Raw genomic sequence first — 18,105 nt, forward strand, 5'->3', positions numbered from 1 at the left:
AGCGACGAATGCTTCGACCACGCGCTCCTTCCCCGCCGCGGCCACGAAGATGATGCAACGGCGTGTCTTGATCCTCCAGACGCGCGCGCATCGACATCGGCGCCTCCGTCGAGCAAAGCAGTCACCATACCCAAATGGCCATGGCGCCAGCGATGCGCGGTTGAGGTAGGTTGGGGATGTCGGGAGGGGGGCGGGGGTGCTGCCGGGTTCGTCGTGGCGAGGAGTTCATCGATGTCGTCGACGTCGTCGGCGCGCCGTGGTCGGCGGGTGAGAGATGATCACTGCTGCTGCGTTCGGCGAGGAAAACGCCGGCGTCTCGAGCTGGCCCGTTGAATCGTCGCGGCGGCGTTGATGCGCATCGACCTAGCGAGGTCTGCGAGCTGCAGGCACCACGGCGGGTTGTCGTTCGATCCTATCATGGTTGGCAGGACGGGCGGGTCGCAGTCGCTGGCGGCGACGACGACGACGACGAGGGTACGGTAGGGCAGTGCTACGGGCTGGTCGGTGATATATCAGCCGGCACTGGTCCTCGAAGATGGCGGCCCAGCCCGCGTTCTTGCTGGCAGACGCGCGCGGCGAGGATTTTGGCGGTGAGTGGGGCGTCACTCAGGAGTCGTACGAAGGCCCGGCTATCTTGGGGCGCGATGAACATGCCGTCGACGACCAGCGGGAGCACGAGGACGCCGCGTTGCCCCCGACGGCGGAGATCAGGAGGTCCTCTGTCTTCTTCCGGCCGACGAATCCCGAGTCGAGGCGCTTGAAGAGAAGCTTGGTGGTTTCCAGGCAGGCTTTGATGCGCTGCTCGCAGCCCAGCCTTTTCCAGAACTTGCTGGAGCCGGATTCGTCGCGGAAGATGACGGCGGTTGAGATTATGGCGAATCCGCCTTCTTTGAGGTTGAGGTGGTCGAACATCTCCAGGCTGTCTGTCCATGTCGTTGCCGAGTTTCCCTCGCCGCCATCCGCGGAGACTTATCCGTCACCGAAAGGCCCTTGTTCCTACTCTAAAGCATCCTGACAAGCTCTTCCGCGCCGCCGCCCTCGTGGCTGTCAATCGTTCATCGCCACCGCCGTCTCAAGCATCTCCTCCGTGAATCGCGAACTCGTCCGTCCGCGCGCGCAGCAGCACCTGTCGTCGTCGTCATCGATGCGGAACTCTTCAGCGGTGAGGTAAGAACAGGTAGGTGCGGCCGAGGTAGGGCGTCGGGCTCGGCACCCTTGCCGATGCCGATGGCGCCGCCGCGATGGTGGAAGAAGTTTCCTTGAAGGATTGGTTGGATGAAGAAGACGTACTCGTTTTGTCTTTGTCGGAGGGGGAGGAAGAAGGAGGAGGAGTCGGGGTCGTCCTTCTTCTGCACGCTCAGGAGCGTCCCGAGGCTTCGGTGGATCGATCCATTCTTCGGTGATTGTGGGCCTGTATTTTTTGCCCTTTCGGACAAGCGCTCGTACCGATGCTGGCTGGGGGTCGTAGTTTATGGCGTCTCTTGGGTCGTCAACTGTAAGCGCTCTGTTGTTTCTTGGGTCAGTCTTCGCCGTTCCGCTCTAATATCCCTTCCCTTCGCTCACCTTTAATGAGCGTACGCAACCCAGGCCAAGACCTTGGCGCAGACCGGGACGACGATCAGTCGAACAACGAGCCTGTATTAGAGACCATCCAGCTTGCTGGGCCTCTCTTCAAATATCCTTTCGACCTCGTACAAGCACGGCGCTTCCAGCTTCGGATCTGTTGGTGTCGGTCGTCCAACGCCATCCTGGAGAACTGCTCCCACAACCGGCTGAGAGGGTCCCCTAGGAACGTGACGGGATCCTGGTAATAGCGTTCCGGAAGGTAGTCGAACAGCTCTTTGCAGTCGACGGGTTGAACTGTCAGCGACCGCAAGATGTCCGTCGGCCTCATGCGATACTGCTCCCGTTGGCCGTAGCAGAAGAAGCTGAGCACGGCGAACCTCTCCGCAGTACGCGCGTCCTCCTCGCCCGTTTCTCGAGATGACCCGCCAAGGACTCCGCGAGCACGGATTTGCCTTTTCCGGGACACCCGTAGACCCAAAAGCACGATGCCTCCGAAGAGTCGCGCCACGATTGGAACTGCGCGTCGTCGAAGAACCACTTCAGCGTGTACGCGCAAGCGTTCTAGGTCTCCCTCTCGCGGATCTCGTGGACCGGATCGAGTCTCGAGCGGCCGAGTACTGCCCGCTGGCCTGACGAAATTTCAGTGTCCGTGGGTTGGTAGTATTGCTACCAATTGCGAAAGCACTACGCACCGTGCATGCGAGAAATTGAATCAAGGAGGCCCTGCAGACTTGACGTACTCTACGGCTTTAGTTTGGCCAGCATATTTAGGATGATCCTTTGTGCCATCGTACAGCGTAGTCGTACGGAAGAAAGTCTTGTCCGGCGTGATGCTGCACGCGCCGAAATTAGCAACAGTGTTTGGCGTAGCATGTATAGCAAGCATAGGTAGCTGAACTCCGCGAGTCGGTGCGAGTGTCTATCTCCAGATCGAAGGTTTTTCCAAGCTCAAAAGCCGACTCTTTACATTTCATCGAGAGGATTGCGCAGTATCGATAGCTCTCCTGAGCGAGTAACAGCTTTGAGTCGGACAAAGACAGGCCCAACTTCCTCTCGATTGCAACGCGAAGTGCATCACTGGTAAAGGGAGAAGCTAGCGTTTCAGACGACGGGTTGATGAATGTAGGCGCTGTGTCAGATCCTTCGCCCGTTGTCGGGAAGAAAGGCTCTGGATTTTCCCTTGCGGTTTGCGCCATAGGAACCCCAGGGCTACGGCACTCAAGACCAGAATTGCAAAATAGTTGGAAGTATGCAAAAGAGAGTTCGAGCGTGGGGACGCGCATAGAAGAAGTGCGGTAACAAGATCGCTCAGTTCCTCCTCCATCCATCCATCCGTCCGTCCGTCCCAAATCAATCCCTCTTCTCCCCCAACGGCACGCCCAGCCCATGACAGCCAGCATAGTCGCTAGCGGCGGGCGGCACCCACCCGCGCAGCACCTCCTCCCTCACATGCGGCGCGATCTCAAACACCTCGACCCTGATCGGGCGGCACGTCTCCTTCATCTTGCGCGCGCCCTCGCCCTCCTCGGTCTCGCCGTCGCGCACGCCGACCCAGCCCCACTCGCTGAGGTCGCCGCCGGGGCAGGTGCTCAGCGCGCACAGCAGGTCCTGCTCGGCGAAGAACTCGAGGTAGTCGTCGGGGCGCGACGGCGAGGCCTCCATGAAGTAGCGGCCCTTGTCGTCGAGGCCGGTGACCTGGAAGACGTTGAGCACGTCGTGCACGTCGGTCTCGGCGAGGCCGTGGGGCAGCACGGCGCGAACGAGGTTGGAGTGGCAGTGGTAGTCGTAGGTGCGGCCGGTGAGCATGCGGTTGACTTTTGTTTTCGCATTATCGTCATCGTCAGCATCATCATCAAGAAGAAGAAAGAAAGACAAAATCCAAACCCACCATAAGGATCGCACCTCGTCCCCAACAAATCATGGCACCTACCCCCCCACCGCGACCTCCCCTTCTCCCCCTCCACCACGCCCCTATCCCTCCCGTCGCCATCCTCCCCCGTCGCCGTCCCCCACGCGCCCCTCCCCTCCCTCCCCAGCGAGTCCGCCACGATCCCGCACAGCGGCCGCATGTACGGCAGGCAGCTCCACAGGCGGTCGCCGGTGCTCACGTGGCTGGCGTGCAGCTGGCGCGTGCGGGCGGCCCAGAAGCGCTCGCGCGGGTTCGCCGCGCTCCACACGTTCAGGTCGCCGACCTGCGGCCCCGCGGGGGTCGACAGCCGGAAGACGCAGCCGGCGGGCACGCGGAAGGCGGCGCCGCTGCGGGGCGGGATCGTGAGGGTGGCGAGCGGGGTGCGTTGGGAGGGGGTGGAAGAGGTGGCGGCGATGCGGGTGTAGAGGGCCGTGGGCGGGTGGAGGATGCTGGAGGGCGAGTCTGGGAGGTAGGCTGGGACGGGCGGGTTGGGGGAGGATTTGTAGGGTGGGAGGTCGGCCATTGTTTATCTTTTTTTTTCCCCCTCTCTTTCTTCTTTTGGTGGTGATGAGGGCGTCTACTGGTCGTTTCGTCAGGCGGAAGCAGGCGTCAAGTACGGGTCCTTTGCTCTTAGAGGGTCACTGTTTGACGGATGGAAGTGCTAGAGCTGGGAGCATGAGGTGCGGGGCGGTGATGATTATAATGGATTTCATTTTCGTGTCATTGCTAGCTCCGGAATGTCGACTGGGTTGCCGATTGCGCTCCCGGTAGCTTGGATGGGACGCCGATGCAGCTGGTGGCTGGACGCCATGGGTTCTGGATGCGTTGGCGCGAGACGTTCTTGTGAGGTGACGCCGACGTGGCTATTTTTTCTGCTGATCGGCTTCTGAAGGCGATCAGAACGTTGTTATCAATTAGTTGCCGGGCGTCCCGCGGCGCGATGCGGGGTCGAGCGGCCGCGCTTCGGTTACAAGCGGTATTGGGAGCAAGCTATCCAGCTAGCTTTGGTCCTAGCTTCTGCGCCAGCCACGGTCCCTGCGCATAAACTCTCTAGAAGCTCTTTAGATATTTGCTTCAAGCGCTGAGAATCCATTCCTGGCATGTCCGTCTAAACACTAACCTGCCAGTCCCTCCCTCAAAGCGACGACCTCGCCCACACCTTCCCCCCATCCAACACCAACGTGTCCCCATTGACATGCCCCGCCGCGCGACTGCACAGGAACACGACGGCGCCCGCGATGTCCTCGGGCTCGCCCAGCCTCCCGTTGGGGTTGGCCGCCGCCAGCTTCTCCTGGCCGCCGCTCGCCGCCATCAGGCCGTTGGCCATCTTGGACGGGAAGAAGCCCGGCGCGATGCCGTTGACGAGGATGCCGCGCGGGCCCAGCTCGACGGCGAGGTTGCGCGCGAGGTGCAGCACCGCCGCCTTCGACGCCGAGTAGGCCGGCGTGCTGTTGGCCGACCCCGTGCTGCCGATGCCGACCCCCGCCGTCGAGCCCGTGACGAGGACGCGCGACGGCGACGGCCCGCTCGCTGCTTTTTCGAGGAGCGGCGCGAACCTGCGGGATGTGTGGTCAGCTTTCCGTCGGGGTTGGATGTAGTTACGTCGCGGACAAACGAGCGGTCCTAGGAGTGGCAAGTATTGCTCCATCGTATGATCGCTGGGGTAGACACTGTTGCGAGAAAGCAAAGGGGGGAAGTAACAGGAAAGCCGTACTTCTGAATCGTGTAAAAAACGCTCTTCACGTTCAGGTCCATGACTTTGCTGAACGCATCGTCCGGGTGCTCGTCGAACTTGGAGCCCCACGTCGCGCCCGCGTTGGCGAACAGGATGTCGACCCTGTCCGTGTGCTTTGCCACCTCGGCCACCAGCCGCTCAATCTCCGACACCTTGCTGCTGTCGGCAGGCACTGAGATGGCCTGCGCTGAGGGGTGTTTGTTCGGGAGCGCGTTGAGCGCCGCGCACGCTTCGTCGCACGCTTTGGCTTTGCGTGACGTGATGAAGACCTTGGAGCAGCCGGCCTGGAGAAGGCTGCAAGGGCGAAACTGTTAGGAAACGCGTCGTCCATGAGAGGGGAGAGTTATGCGAATGAGAACTCACCCAGACGCGGCGTGCAGACCTAGGCCACGAGAACCGCCGGTCACGACAGCTACCTTGCCATCGAGGCGGAAGATATTGCCGAAGTCTTTCAATTGAACGTCTTGCTGTGCAGAACCCATGATGACGTGTTGTGGATTCGTGGAGAGTAGATTGGAGGGAAGTGAGCAGCGAGGCGCTGGCAGAACTATATTCACAAAGACGGAGGTATGGTACGAAAGTCCCGAGGCGGATCGCTTTACCCCACGGTCTGGTGATTAGTAGACCGCCCACGGACCTCGGCTGAAAAGCACCCCTGCTAGTTCGGCCTGTTTAGGCAATTGTGCACAGACAGTACGCGGGGCAGAACAATGCTAAGCCAAATACGAAGGCAGTGGTTCATGAAATATATATTAGAAGACTTTTTGCAGTAAGCAATTTGGTTGACCAACGCCCCCATGCTCGTGATAGTGTGCAAGACCATGATAATTTTCCCCCAGCAGGCAGCAAATGCAGCGCACCCAAACAAAAACCGAAAGATGCAACATGCTTTTCCCCTAGTGGTCGCCGTTCACTTGCTTTTCAAGATTTGCAACGAGAGAGCTCGCGTCGTTGGCGTTCTGAGATGTCCTCAGAGGCGAGATGTTCGAAGGGGCGAGGCTTTCTCCGTGCTGCTTGGGGCGGAAAGGAATCGGTGTGCTTGGCCGGGATGCGAGGAACTGGCGCTGCTGTTAGCTTTTCCTTGACATGGGCGCTTGCTCCGGACTTACAGACGATGCAGCGGACAACAAAGCGATAAGGGAAGCCTGAACCACGTCCTCGTGAATGCCGACACCCCACACCTTCTGCTTGGATGAGGTAGTAGAGCACTCGATGTACGTAGCAGCCTGCTGTTGACCCTCGCGGCCCTCGCCAATCGCGTGCTCCTTGTATTCCGTCACGTCCAGCTCGATGCCAAGGGACTTCAGGGCGTTGGCAAGAGACGAGATGGCACCGTTACCGGTACCCTTGATCTTGTGCTGCTGCCCGTCAATCTCGATGACACCCGAGAACAACCTCCTGAGGCTCGTGGTGCTCGGCATCTTGCCATTCTCACCCGGAGCAGGCGAGACCGAGCGGTCGGTGAGAATGTCGTAGTCGATGAGGGTGAACCTCGGGTTCTTCTCGAGGTGGTACGAGTCCTTGAAGAGCTTCGTGATCTCCTTGGGGAGAAGCTCGCGCCCGAGAAGATCCGTCTGCTTCTGGATGATCTTGGAGAAGGCGACCTGAAGGCCACGGGGGAGGTCGAGCTCGAGCTCGCGCTGGATGATCCAGGCAACACCTCCCTTGCCGGACTGGGAGTTGACGCGGATGATGGCCTCGTACGTACGTCCGATATCCTGGGGATCGAGAGGCAGGTACGGCACCTGCCAGTAGCTGGAGTCGGTCGCGCCTTCGATCTTGCGCTTCTGGAAGCCCTTCTTGATCGCATCCTGGTGAGAACCACTGAAAGCGCAGACGACCAGCTGACCGCCGTACGGCGCCCTGGCATGGACCGGGATCTTGTTGCTCTTCTCGACCACGTCGATGACACCGGGAAGGTCGGAGAAATCGATCTTGGGGTGGATTCCCTGGGTATAGAGGTTGAGGCCAAGGGTGACGAGGTCGACATTTCCAGTTCTCTCGCCGTTACCGAACAAGGTACCCTCTACTCTGTCCGCACCGGCCATCTGTGCCAGCTCGGCGGCGGCGACAGCGCAGCCGCGGTCGTTGTGAGGGTGAAGGGAGACGCAGACCTTCTCCCTCTCGGAGATGTTACGGCAGAAGTATTCGATCTGATCGGCGTAGACGTTGGGGGTGGCCATCTCGACGGTCGCAGGAAGGTTGAAGATGATGGGGGTCTCGACGGTGGGTTCCCAGGCGGCCTTGACGGCCTCGCAGACCTCAAGGGCAAAGTCGGGGTTCGAGTCGGAGAAAGTCTCGGGAGAGAACTCGTAGGCCCACTCGGTGCCAGCCTGCTCGGGATCGTCCTTGGTGATGGACCTCGCGTACTGGGTACATTCCACCGCCAGAGCCTTGGTCTGCGCGTTGTCCATGTTGAAGACGATCTGCTGGAAGCACGGGCTGGTCGCAAGGTACAGGTGGAGGATGGCCTTCTTCGCGCCCTTGAGCGAGTCGACGGTGCGGCGAATGAGCTCCTTGCGGCACGGCGAAAGAACCTGGAGCCAGACGTCATCGGGCACAATGCCGGGGGTGCGTACGAGCTTCTGGGTGAAGTCGAAGTCGGTTTGCGACGCCGAAGGGAAAGAGACCTCGATTTCCTTGTAGCCCAGCTTCACCAGCATGTTGAAGTAATCCCACTTCTGTTCGCCGTCCTACAAGAAACGGTTAGGAGGGGGAGCGCGCTGGCAGCGGCGGGAATTGAGCTCACCATGGGGTCGACGAGAGACTGGTTGCCATCGCGCAGGTCAGTGGAGAGCCAGCGCGGCGGCTTCTGGATGGTCTTTGACGGCCATTGGCGGTCAGAGAGGTTGAGCGGCTTGAAGGCCTTGTATTTTGTCGAGGGATCTTGGAGCATAGGCATGGTGGCGGAGGGATGGTGGACAAAATTTTGCCTGGGAATGACGAGTTAAAGAAGAGACGTCAAAAAGTTGATTGACTCACGAAGGGCGCTACCACGCTACGGCCCAGGAAACCGCCAATGCCGCTCTGCACGCCTGCCGCATTTGCAGCCCCGCAATTCCCCCGCGCCGACACCGGGTCCTGGCCAAACCAACGTCGCCGATTTTAGGACCGCCCAATGAAAAAGTCCAGCAATGCCCTTATTTCGGCGCTACGCAACCCATGCGCGTCAATTGGGCATCCTGCAAGCTCACCATCACATCGTCCGTTGCCATCTGCATCATTGACGCACTCGCGAGGTTGAAATTAAGTCTATCTGTGCAATAAAACTCTATGACGAAGTTAGAGTCAGACAGGGCACCATTGCGTAACTCCAAGCTCTGTCTGCCTCCACATCTTTCCGCAACAAAGCGTCTCCAAAGCAAACCATCGGCTTAAGAAGGGGGACAGCCCCTCGGTTTAACCACCGACACCAAACATGCTGATCCAGAAAGCAGTGACGGCGCTTCAAGTAGCGCCGAAATCCAAGCTTGCGCGCCAAGTCTACAGCTTGCTTTCCGTCGGTTGCTTCAGGCGGACAACACCCTACAAAGCGTTAGTGCAGGGACCTTTGCTATCGCGGCCAAGTGACTCACTTCTTGCACGCAAGTCGCAATGAGTTTGCCGTCTCTACTCCAGATTTTGGAGATGGCCAGCCCTCTTCCATCGCCCGACCACGGGCTCTCCATCTCGGTGAACATCCATTCATCCGCTCTGAAATCCCGCGGACTGTGGAAGTATATCGAGTGGTCCAGGCTGACCATCATCCCGATTTCCGGTCTATCTTGCTCGGCCTGTGCTAGGCTTTTGCCCGCGCGCAGCCCCTTGATTACATGGTCCGTCATGCCAGGAATCCGCTTCACCTTCTCTTCGTCCTCGTGTAGCAGCTTCCTGAGTGTTTCCTCATCGATGGTCGGCCGTCCGCCCCGCCGCGGCTTGAACGTCCACAAGCCGTGTACGCGAGCTACGGTACCAATGAGAAAGCTGTCGGACATGTATGCGACGGCCGAAAGATGTGCCTGGTGGCCGCCCGCGGGTGAGATGGTTCCTCGCGCCCTGATCCACTGCCTGCACTTCTTCGTGTGCGGGTACGGCGATTCATCTGTCGGCGAATTAGTTTAGGGGTCTGGAGCTGGAGATACCTTCGAGTGCGCACTGTTCCCTATGTCAATCCGCTGGCTCTCGAAGGGCTGATCGTCGTCTTGGGCATGGCGGCGCGACTCTTCTTCGCTCGGCCCAGCCACGTCTGGCATGGAAAAGGCATGCTCCACCTTCTCCTTGCCCGCGCTGTCCACCTTGACGAATGACAGGGTTGTCGTGAATATGACCTTGCCGCGCTGACGGGCCTGCACAGTGCGAGTTGCAAACGACCTCCCCTCTCGTACGTGCTCAACGTGGTACACGACAGGTATCTCCGAGTCGCCGGCCAGGACGAAGTAGCAGTGCATCGAGTGGATGCTAAAGTCGACAGGGATGGTGCGCTGGGCAGCGGCAAGGCACTGGGCGATGATGGCGCCGCCGAAGATGCCACGGGCGCCGGGAGGATGCCATAGCGGCTGCGTGTTGGTGAACAGGTCAGGGTCTATGGGCGTGAGCTGCGTCAGGTCGAGCATCTGCTCGATGGCAGACTTGGACGAGTCGATCGGCGGCGGCTTGATGAGGGTCGACATGGTTACAGAACGTCACTGCACGGAGCACGGCGAGAGGGCGAGGTTGGTTATGAGGGCAGCGCCTTTCACATGGTGCTGGCTGCCACGACGAGCGTCGCCCTGGGCTTGGGCTGACGGCGCGCCAAGAAGATGGCGGTGATTCGCACCAGCAGCCCGTAGCCGTGCCGAGGTTGTGCAGCGGGCAGGTGTCACGGTGTGGCCGGCGCACAGGCCGCTTGCCGCTTGCCGCTCGGGCTTGCCCCAACTGCCACTGCCGCCCGGTCGGCTCCCGGGCGAGCTCTGACGGCGCAGGCACGCAGCTAAGCCATCACGTGAGACGCTCCTAATGGAAAGCGCGCTTGCCCTGAGCTGCGGCCGCGCGGATGCCGGAGGCCCAAGGCAGGCGGCTGCTGGACGCTGGACGCTGGCTGGTCGAGGACGCGACGGCCACGGCGACGGGCTGGGATGCTGGGCCGCGCTCGAGGGCCAGCTCTGCTCTATTTCTAGAACGCCCCTGATGTTCTAGTGAGGTACCGTGGTCTCCACAGCTGCGCGCGATAGCTGCTGGTGCTGCCGCTCCCTCAGATCTCAGTGCTGCGCGGTGCTCAGACTTCGCACTAACCATCGCCCACGCGGACGTCATTCGCATCCGCCTCAGGGTCTCGTGTCGCCGCCGCCTCCAACCTCCCCTCTCCGTCCCCGCCGGCGCCCTCTGGCGGTTGAACGTGGATGCGACGTCGAAAAAGCGCCCGATCGGATTGACGCGCCTGCCCCTCTCCCTGCGCCGCCCGTCCATGACCCTCGCCACGCGCCCTCCGCTCGCACCACGCCCGACCTGAGCGACGCATGCCACCATGGCCGAGAACCAGAATCCCGAGCTGCAGGCGCAGCTGGCGGAGCTCGACCACGAGCTAGAGGTGCGTCCCCGCCTTGCGCATGCCCGATAACGCCACTGGAATGGAAGGCTGACTGCAGCGTGGTGCCGGCGAGCAGGAGGGAGACATTACGAAGAAGGGGTATGTACACCGCCCTGCGCAACGCTGACGGCTGCTGATCGCCTGCCCAGCTACGACAAGCGTCGCACGCTCTTGCTGTCGCAGTATCTCGGCGACGGCAACGGCAATGCTGCCCGCACATTCTCCATCCAATCGGGCGCGCCCAGCGTCGACCAGAGCCGCACCTTCTCCATGTACAATGAGAATCGCGCGAGTTCCTTTGCCGACAATCGAGCCGGCTCCTTTGCCGCCTACCATCCGCCCAGCATCAGCCTGCCGCCGCCCGACAGCGCCGCCCGCGCCCAGTCGCCCTACAACCCGAACGGCGCATACTTTCCTGGCGGAGGAGATGCGGGCCAGATGCCGCCGCCGACGCCGGTTGGCAGGTTCCAAGAAAGAGAGCTGGGCGTGCGCAACTCGATGGTGCAACGCCAGTCCTCGTACGGCGGCGACGCCTTCATTCCGAGGCCGCAGACGCCGGAAATGTACGGCAATCCCTCGCGATCCAGCACCCTCATGAACTCTGATTTCGCCTTCAACCCTGCCACCCACCCCACATATAACGACCAGTCGCCCGGCGGCACCAGTCGCCTGAGTACTATGCTTGATTCTCAGCAAGGTTATTTCTCCGACTTTGCCGGGGCGCAGATGCAGGATCCGTCTAGGGACAGCTATGGCGGGCCGAATCGCTATTCGTCTGGGGATGCCTTTTCTCCAACCGCTGTCATTCCTCCGCCAATGCTGGGCGAACATGAACTTCCTCCCCCGAGCGTGGTCGAGTGCCAATTGCCGCTGGAGCCGCGCGAGGTGCCCTTCGCCGTGTACGATCCGCATAACGGAAACGTGCCAATGTCCAAATTCGATAACATTGGAGCTGTGCTCCGACATCGCGGACGCACAAATGCAAGGCAGGCCGCTTTCTGGGTCCTTGATTCCAAGGGCAAAGAAACTGCGTCTATTACGTGGGAAAAGCTGTGCAGCAAGGCAGAGAAGGTCGCACAAGTCATTCGCGACAAAAGCAACCTGTACAGAGGAGATCGCGTTGCTCTGGTCTACCGGGACAGCGAGATCATTGACTTCGCCACTGCTCTTTTGGGCTGCTTCATTGCTGGCGTCGTAGCCGTTCCAATGAACAGTGTCGACGACTACAACAGACTCAGTCTGCTCCTCACTACTACCCAGGCACATCTGGCCCTGACCACGGACAACAATCTGAAGGCTTTCCAGAGAGACATCAGCAACTCGCGCCAGAAGTGGCCTACAGGTGTTGAGTGGTGGAAGACGAATGAATTTGGCAGTTATCATCCGAAAAAGAAGGACGAAGTCCCTCCACTGCAGGTCCCAGATCTGGCTTACATCGAGTTTTCGCGTGCTCCTACCGGAGATCTGCGTGGCGTTGTCCTCAGCCACCGCACCATCATGCACCAGATGGCGTGCATCAGCGCTATAGTTGCCTCCATTAACAACAGCGAGCAGAAGGAGAAGGCGGACACATTCAACCCTAATCTTCGAGACAGGAACGGCAACTTCATTGTTCCGAACCAGCAGACCCGGAGCACCGGCGGAGAAGTGTTTTTGAGCTACCTGGATCCACGTTCCGGGCCCGGCATGATTTTGGGCGTCCTCCATGCCGTGTACGGAGGGCACACAACCGTTTGGATGGAGCCGAAGACTGTCGAGACTCCCGGGTTGTATGCACACCTCATTTCCAAGTACCGGACTACCATTATGGTCGCAGACTACCCCGGTCTGAAGCGGGCGGCCTATAATTACCAACAGGACCCCATGGCGACCAGGAATTTCAAAAAGAACACTGAGCCCAACTTTTCCTCAGTCAAGATATGTCTTATCGACACCTTGACCATCGATTGCGAATTCCACGAAGTCTTGGCAGACAGATGGCTGCGCCCCATGCGGAATCCAAGAGCGCGCGAGCTCGTTGCGCCCATGCTTTGCTTGCCGGAACACGGTGGCATGATCATCTCGATTAGGGATTGGCTTGGTGGCGAGGAAAGAATGGGTTGCCCCTTGAGCATGGACCCGGAACCGGAGGATGCCGAGGACGGAAAGGACAAGCCAGCCGAGGCATCAACTTCCAACGGCTATAGTAGCTTGATTGGCGGTGGCGGTGCAACGGCAAAGAAGTCCCATAAGCAGAAGAGTCGCACTGAGCTGAGTGAGGCTCTTCTCGACAAGGAAGCCCTTAAGACCAATGAGGTCATCGTTCTTGCTATGGGCGAAGAGGTGAAGAGAAGATCCAACGAACCCGGTACGATCCGAGTTGGGGCATTCGGATACCCCATTCCCGACGCAACAATGGCCCTTGTTGATCCCGAGACAAATCTCCTGTGCTCTCCCTACCAGATTGGCGAAATCTGGGTAGATTCACCCTCTTTGTCAGGTGGCTTCTGGGCACTGCCAAAGCATACAGAAAGTATTTTCCACGCGCGCCCCTACCGGTTCATGGAAGGGAATCCCACCCCCGTTCTCGTTGAGCCTGAGTTCCTCCGCACGGGTCTGCTAGGCTGTATCATAGAAGGCAAGATCTTCGTCCTGGGTCTGTACGAGGACAGGATACGGCAGCGAGTTGAGTGGGTCGAACATGGCGTGTCAGAAGCGGAGCATCGCTATTTCTTCGTGCAGCACCTTGTTGTAAGCATCATGAAGACCGTGCCGAAGATATACGACTGGTAAGTCACCCTGGATACCACTGAAGTGCGCGTGGCTCTAACCTGTCCTAGCTCTGCTTTCGACTCTCATGTCAACAGCGAATATCTTCCTATCGTTTTGGTGGAGACCCAGTCTGCATCAACAGCTCCCACTACAACAGGTGGCCCACCGCGCCAATTGGATATTGCCTTCTTGGATTCGCTTTCCGAGCGTGTCATGGACGTCCTTTATCAAGAGCATCACCTCCGTGTGTATTGCGTCATGACGACCGCTCCCAACACGTTGCCGAGGGTGGTCAAGAACGGACGAAGAGAAATTGGCAACATGCTTTGCCGCAAAGCTTTCGATAGTGGAGAGCTTCCCTGTGTCCACGTCAAGTTCGGTGTTGAGCGATCTGTCCAGAATCTCCCTGTCGGAGATGATCCTGCCGGCGGGATCTGGTCTGCGCTTTCGACCGCAGCGCGTCAGGACATGCTCATGATGCAAGACAAGCAATACTCGGGAGTCGACTACCGCGAAGTCGTCATTGACGATCGTACATCGACGCCGCTCAACCAGTTCAGCAACATTCACGATCTTATGCAATGGCGTGTATCAAGACAAGCAGAAGAGTTGGCTTATTGCACAATAGACGGTAGAGGAAAAGAGGGCAAGGGGATCAACTGGCGCAAGTTCGATTTGAAGGTCGCGGCTGTCGCCATCTACCTGAAAAACAAGGTCAAGGTTATCCCTGGCGATCACCTGGTCTTGATGTACACGCATTCGGAGGACTTTGTGTATGCCATTCATGCCTGTTTCGTACTTGGCCTGGTGGCCATTCCCATGCCGATTTTGGACCAGAACCGTCTCGGCGAGGATGCGCCCGCTTTGCTGCACATGGTTGCAGATTACAGGATCAAGGCAATCTGTGTCAACAACGAAGTCGACCATGTCCTGAAGCAGAAGGCCGTTTCGCAGCACCTCAAACAGACGGCCACTGCTTTGAAGGTCAGCATGCCTCATACCTACAACACTTCGAAGCCGTCGAAACAGTCGCAGGGCTGCCGAGAACTCAACTTGACTATCCGGCCTGCATGGGTTCAGACTGGCTATCCCGTTTTGATCTGGACATACTGGACACCCGACCAAAGGCGGGTTGCCGTGCAGCTAGGCCACGATACTCTGATGGCACTTTGCAAAGTTCAAAAGGAGACTTGCCAAATGACGAGCACGCGGCCAGTTCTTGGCTGCGTAAGAAGTACGATTGGTCTGGGTTTCATTCACACTTGCCTGATGGGCATCTTCTTGGGTAAGTTCCTAGCCCTCACCTCCACTAGCACTGCTAACGATTTCCGTAGCGGCTCCGACATATCTGGTCTCGCCAGTGGACTTTGCGCAAAATCCCAACATTCTCTTCCAGACTTTGTCGCGTTATAAGATCAAGGATACATACGCGACGAGTCAAATGTTGGATTTCGCCATGGGTCACCATGCTGGCAAGAGCGCTGCTCTGCACGAGCTCAAGAACCTCATGATCTCGACCGATGGAAGACCACGTGTGGATGTTTGTAAGTCTTCGTTGTAGCTAGCTATCAAAGCGCGCTTGTTTGCTAACCTTGCCGATAGACCAGAAGGTGCGATTGCACTTCGCAGCTGCGGGCCTTGAAAGGACGGCGATCAACACGATCTACTCGCACGTGCTGAACCCCATGGTTGCCTCTCGATCATACATGTGCATTGAGCCCATCGAGCTGTGGCTCGATATGAACGCTCTCCGCCGGGGTCTTGTTGTCCCTGTTGATCCCGATACCGAGCCTTTCAGTCTGCTACTCCAAGACTCAGGCATGGTACCCGTCAGCACACAGATTTCCATTGTCAACCCGGAAACCAACCGTCTCTGCTTGAATGGAGAGTACGGTGAAATTTGGGTGCAGTCAGAAGCAAACGCTCACAGCTTCTACGGCTCGAAGGATATCTTCGACCTGGAGAGGTTCAACGGCCGAACCGTTGATGGCGACCCGAATGTCCGGTACATGCGCACTGGAGACCTCGGTTTCTTACACAATGTGGCAAGGCCTATTGGTCCTGGAGGGACTATGGTGGACATGCAGTGTCTGTTTGTGCTGGGTAGCATTGGCGAGACCTTCGAGGTTAACGGATTGAGCCATTTCCCAATGGACATCGAATACTCGGTGGAGCGGTGCCACCGCAACATTGTCCCAGGAGGCTGGTAAGTGATCAAACCGTGTGGCATCATCAGAATAAAACCAGAGCTAACAGACAAATAGTGCCGTGTTCCAAGCAGGTGGAATGATCGTCATCCTCGTGGAGATCTTCCGCAAGAACTTCCTGGCATCAATGGTGCCTGTCATCGTCAACGCCGTGCTGAACGAGCACCACATCGTCACAGACATAGTTGCGTTCGTTTCCAAGGGAGACTTCCCACGCTCCAGACTGGGCGAAAAGCAGCGCGGTAAAATCCTGGCGACATGGGTCACACGCAAAATGCGCACCATCGCCCAGTTCAGCATCCGCGACCCCGACGGCGCGGACAGCCAACTGACCGAGGTCGCCGAGGAGAATACGGCCGCGGCGCGCCACATGAGCTTGATGCACCAGCAATCGCAGAACAGCGGCAACGGCAGCAGTATCAAGCGCCCCAGCAGTCTCCGCAAGGTCACATCCGCCTCGGCCCTGCCCGACCCGGGTATGGCTTCTCCCATGCAAGCCTACCAACAGCAGCAGCAGCAAGCTGGCTTCGAGCTCCAACCAGGCATCCAAGAGGTGCCCACGCCAGGCGAGGGAGACGACGCGCGCACGCCGACGATGGAGGCACACCACCGACAGGCATACCCGCACCTGCAGCCCCCGGCGACGGTGGGCCCCGGCAGCGGCATGGTCGACTACTCGCCCGTCGACATGGCCAGCGTGTGGGAGAACGGCAGCTACACGAACAGCGGCTACAACTCGATCCAGCAGAGCCGGCGACCGAGCATGATGGGCGGCGTGCCAGGCGACCCCATGTACCAAGGCCAGCAGTGGCAAGGACAAGGGCAAGAGCAGCAATACGACGCCGCCTGGCAACAACAGCAGCAGCACATGATGATGATGCATCACCAGCAGCTGCAGCAACAACAGCAGCAAAGAGAACAAGAACAACAGGGCTATGGCGGCGACGGCGGCATGATGCAACAGCAAGGCGAAGAAAGAGGGATGATGAACGACCAGGACGACGACGCGCCGCAGCCGAGCTACGCGAGCAAGCCGTTCCTGAGCCTGCCGGCCGACATTGAGACGGACAGCGGAAGGATCGGCGGCGGTGGCGGGTTGCGAGTGGCCAACAGGAGCAGCGTCGAGAGCGAGGACTGGCCGCAGGAGGCGCTGATGCACATGAACTTGAACAACCAATAAGGGGAAATGCGGGGACACTGACTTAAACCTGCTGGCTCGGAATGGTACTTATGGAGGGCCAGGAGGAGAAAGAATCATCCCCTGGCGGCTAGCTGGCTGGCTGAATATGTGTGCGTGCGTGTGTGTGTGTCGCTTTTCTGACGGAGTTATCGTGAGAAAAGACGGGAGGAAAAAATGTACAGGAATAAGAGAACGAACGAACGAACAGAGGGCTAGCTGTTGTTGCTGTTGCTAGCAAAGTTGGGTGGGAAACGTCTGTTTTGGGTTTTTAGGTCGCTTTGCTTGTGTCGTTTGCTCGCGAACACCATGGAAGACTATGTACTTGCGTGTTCGGATATGAAGCGACGGCTTTTTTTGTTGTTAATTTTTTTGCTTTTCTTGCAGGGGGGAGGGGAACCGGCAGGTGGCGGCGACAAAGTGCGTTTTCTACGGAAGCAAAAGAGCAAATGTTTTTTGTGTGAGTGTGTGTGTGTGTATGTACATATCCCTTTTTCTCTCTTGAAATTCTGCGGGTTTCCCACGGCAAGCCCTTTCTCGGTCTTCTTTCTTTTCGTTGCTTGGCAGGCGCGGCGGCTGCTGCTTCTGTTGCTTGTAAATATCGTCTCTCCCATAAGAAAAGCAAGCAAGCGGTTAGAGATGTGGCAACATAATGTCATAGCTTATTTAATACGATGGCGGTTTCATCGCTTTTTTCTTTTCTTTTCTCGAAGCATTGATTCCTAGGAGGAGATTTGCAGTGTGTGTGATTGGTGTGGGGACTGGCATGTGGGAGCGGGAGGCAATGACATGATGATGAGAGCAGCGCTTGCTGTTGCGACCCAAGCATCGGACAACTATGACTGACGAACGGGCATTTCGGTGGTGGTGGTGCGATGGGAGGTTATGTAGAGTCGAGTCATCGCTGTCTATCAAGGTGTTGTTGGTCTTCAAAGAACACGGACAAGCCTCCGAAGCAGCAGCAAAACGAGCCTCAAAGACGATTAGTCATCCGCGAAAGGGCTCACTAGCCAGCCCTTTTTACCCAAACAGGAAATTTTCCACTTCAGTTTCAACACCACCACCATGGTCGAAGTCGCAAGGTAAAAACTTCTGCTCTTCCATTTATGTTCTTCCAGCCCTTCTTCCTGCTCCTCTTCGTCATCTCGATTAGGAAACAAAAAAATGCCACTTTGGCACTTTCTAACAGACTTAACTCCCAAAAACAGCCACATC

At 58.3% G+C, this 18,105-nt stretch overlaps 5 protein-coding genes across 5 annotated transcripts; 1 reads left to right on the forward strand and 4 right to left on the reverse strand.

Annotated features, from left to right (window-relative positions):
- Window positions 1-606: 606 nt before the first annotated feature.
- SLS55_005473 (uncharacterized protein) lies at window positions 607-3,457 on the reverse strand (the record flags this gene model as incomplete). The annotated part of the gene is made up of 4 exons (XM_066776920.1): window positions 607-923; window positions 1,696-2,018; window positions 2,993-3,380; window positions 3,451-3,457. 4 exons carry the CDS (start codon window positions 3,455-3,457, stop codon window positions 607-609), a joined length of 1,035 nt encoding a protein of 344 aa, XP_066632762.1.
- Window positions 3,458-5,098: 1,641 nt separating this feature from the next.
- SLS55_005474 (putative secondary metabolism biosynthetic enzyme) lies at window positions 5,099-5,692 on the reverse strand (the record flags this gene model as incomplete). Its single annotated transcript, XM_066776921.1, has 2 exons — window positions 5,099-5,504; window positions 5,574-5,692. 2 exons carry the CDS (start codon window positions 5,690-5,692, stop codon window positions 5,099-5,101), a joined length of 525 nt encoding a protein of 174 aa, XP_066632763.1.
- Window positions 5,693-6,106: 414 nt separating this feature from the next.
- Window positions 6,107-8,112, reverse strand: LEU4 (2-isopropylmalate synthase (Alpha-isopropylmalate synthase) (Alpha-IPM synthetase); the record flags this gene model as incomplete). The annotated part of the gene is made up of 3 exons (XM_066776922.1): window positions 6,107-6,268; window positions 6,320-7,903; window positions 7,960-8,112. The coding sequence occupies 3 exons, from the start codon at window positions 8,110-8,112 to the stop codon at window positions 6,107-6,109; spliced, it is 1,899 nt and encodes a 632-aa protein (XP_066632764.1).
- Window positions 8,113-8,693: 581 nt separating this feature from the next.
- On the reverse strand, window positions 8,694-9,859 carry TES1 (acyl-CoA thioesterase; the record flags this gene model as incomplete). Its single annotated transcript, XM_066776923.1, has 3 exons — window positions 8,694-8,735; window positions 8,786-9,291; window positions 9,346-9,859. The coding sequence occupies 3 exons, from the start codon at window positions 9,857-9,859 to the stop codon at window positions 8,694-8,696; spliced, it is 1,062 nt and encodes a 353-aa protein (XP_066632765.1).
- Window positions 9,860-10,692: 833 nt separating this feature from the next.
- Window positions 10,693-16,893, forward strand: SLS55_005477 (putative NRPS-like protein biosynthetic cluster; the record flags this gene model as incomplete). Its single annotated transcript, XM_066776924.1, has 7 exons — window positions 10,693-10,755; window positions 10,814-10,854; window positions 10,905-13,523; window positions 13,575-14,791; window positions 14,841-15,050; window positions 15,109-15,712; window positions 15,771-16,893. The coding sequence occupies 7 exons, from the start codon at window positions 10,693-10,695 to the stop codon at window positions 16,891-16,893; spliced, it is 5,877 nt and encodes a 1,958-aa protein (XP_066632766.1).
- Window positions 16,894-18,105: the final 1,212 nt, after the last annotated feature.

This window comes from Diplodia seriata (assembly GCF_021436955.1).
Source record: "Diplodia seriata strain FDS-637 chromosome Unknown scaffold_5, whole genome shotgun sequence".
In the NCBI taxonomy this organism is placed as follows: Eukaryota; Fungi; Ascomycota; class Dothideomycetes; order Botryosphaeriales; family Botryosphaeriaceae; genus Diplodia; species Diplodia seriata.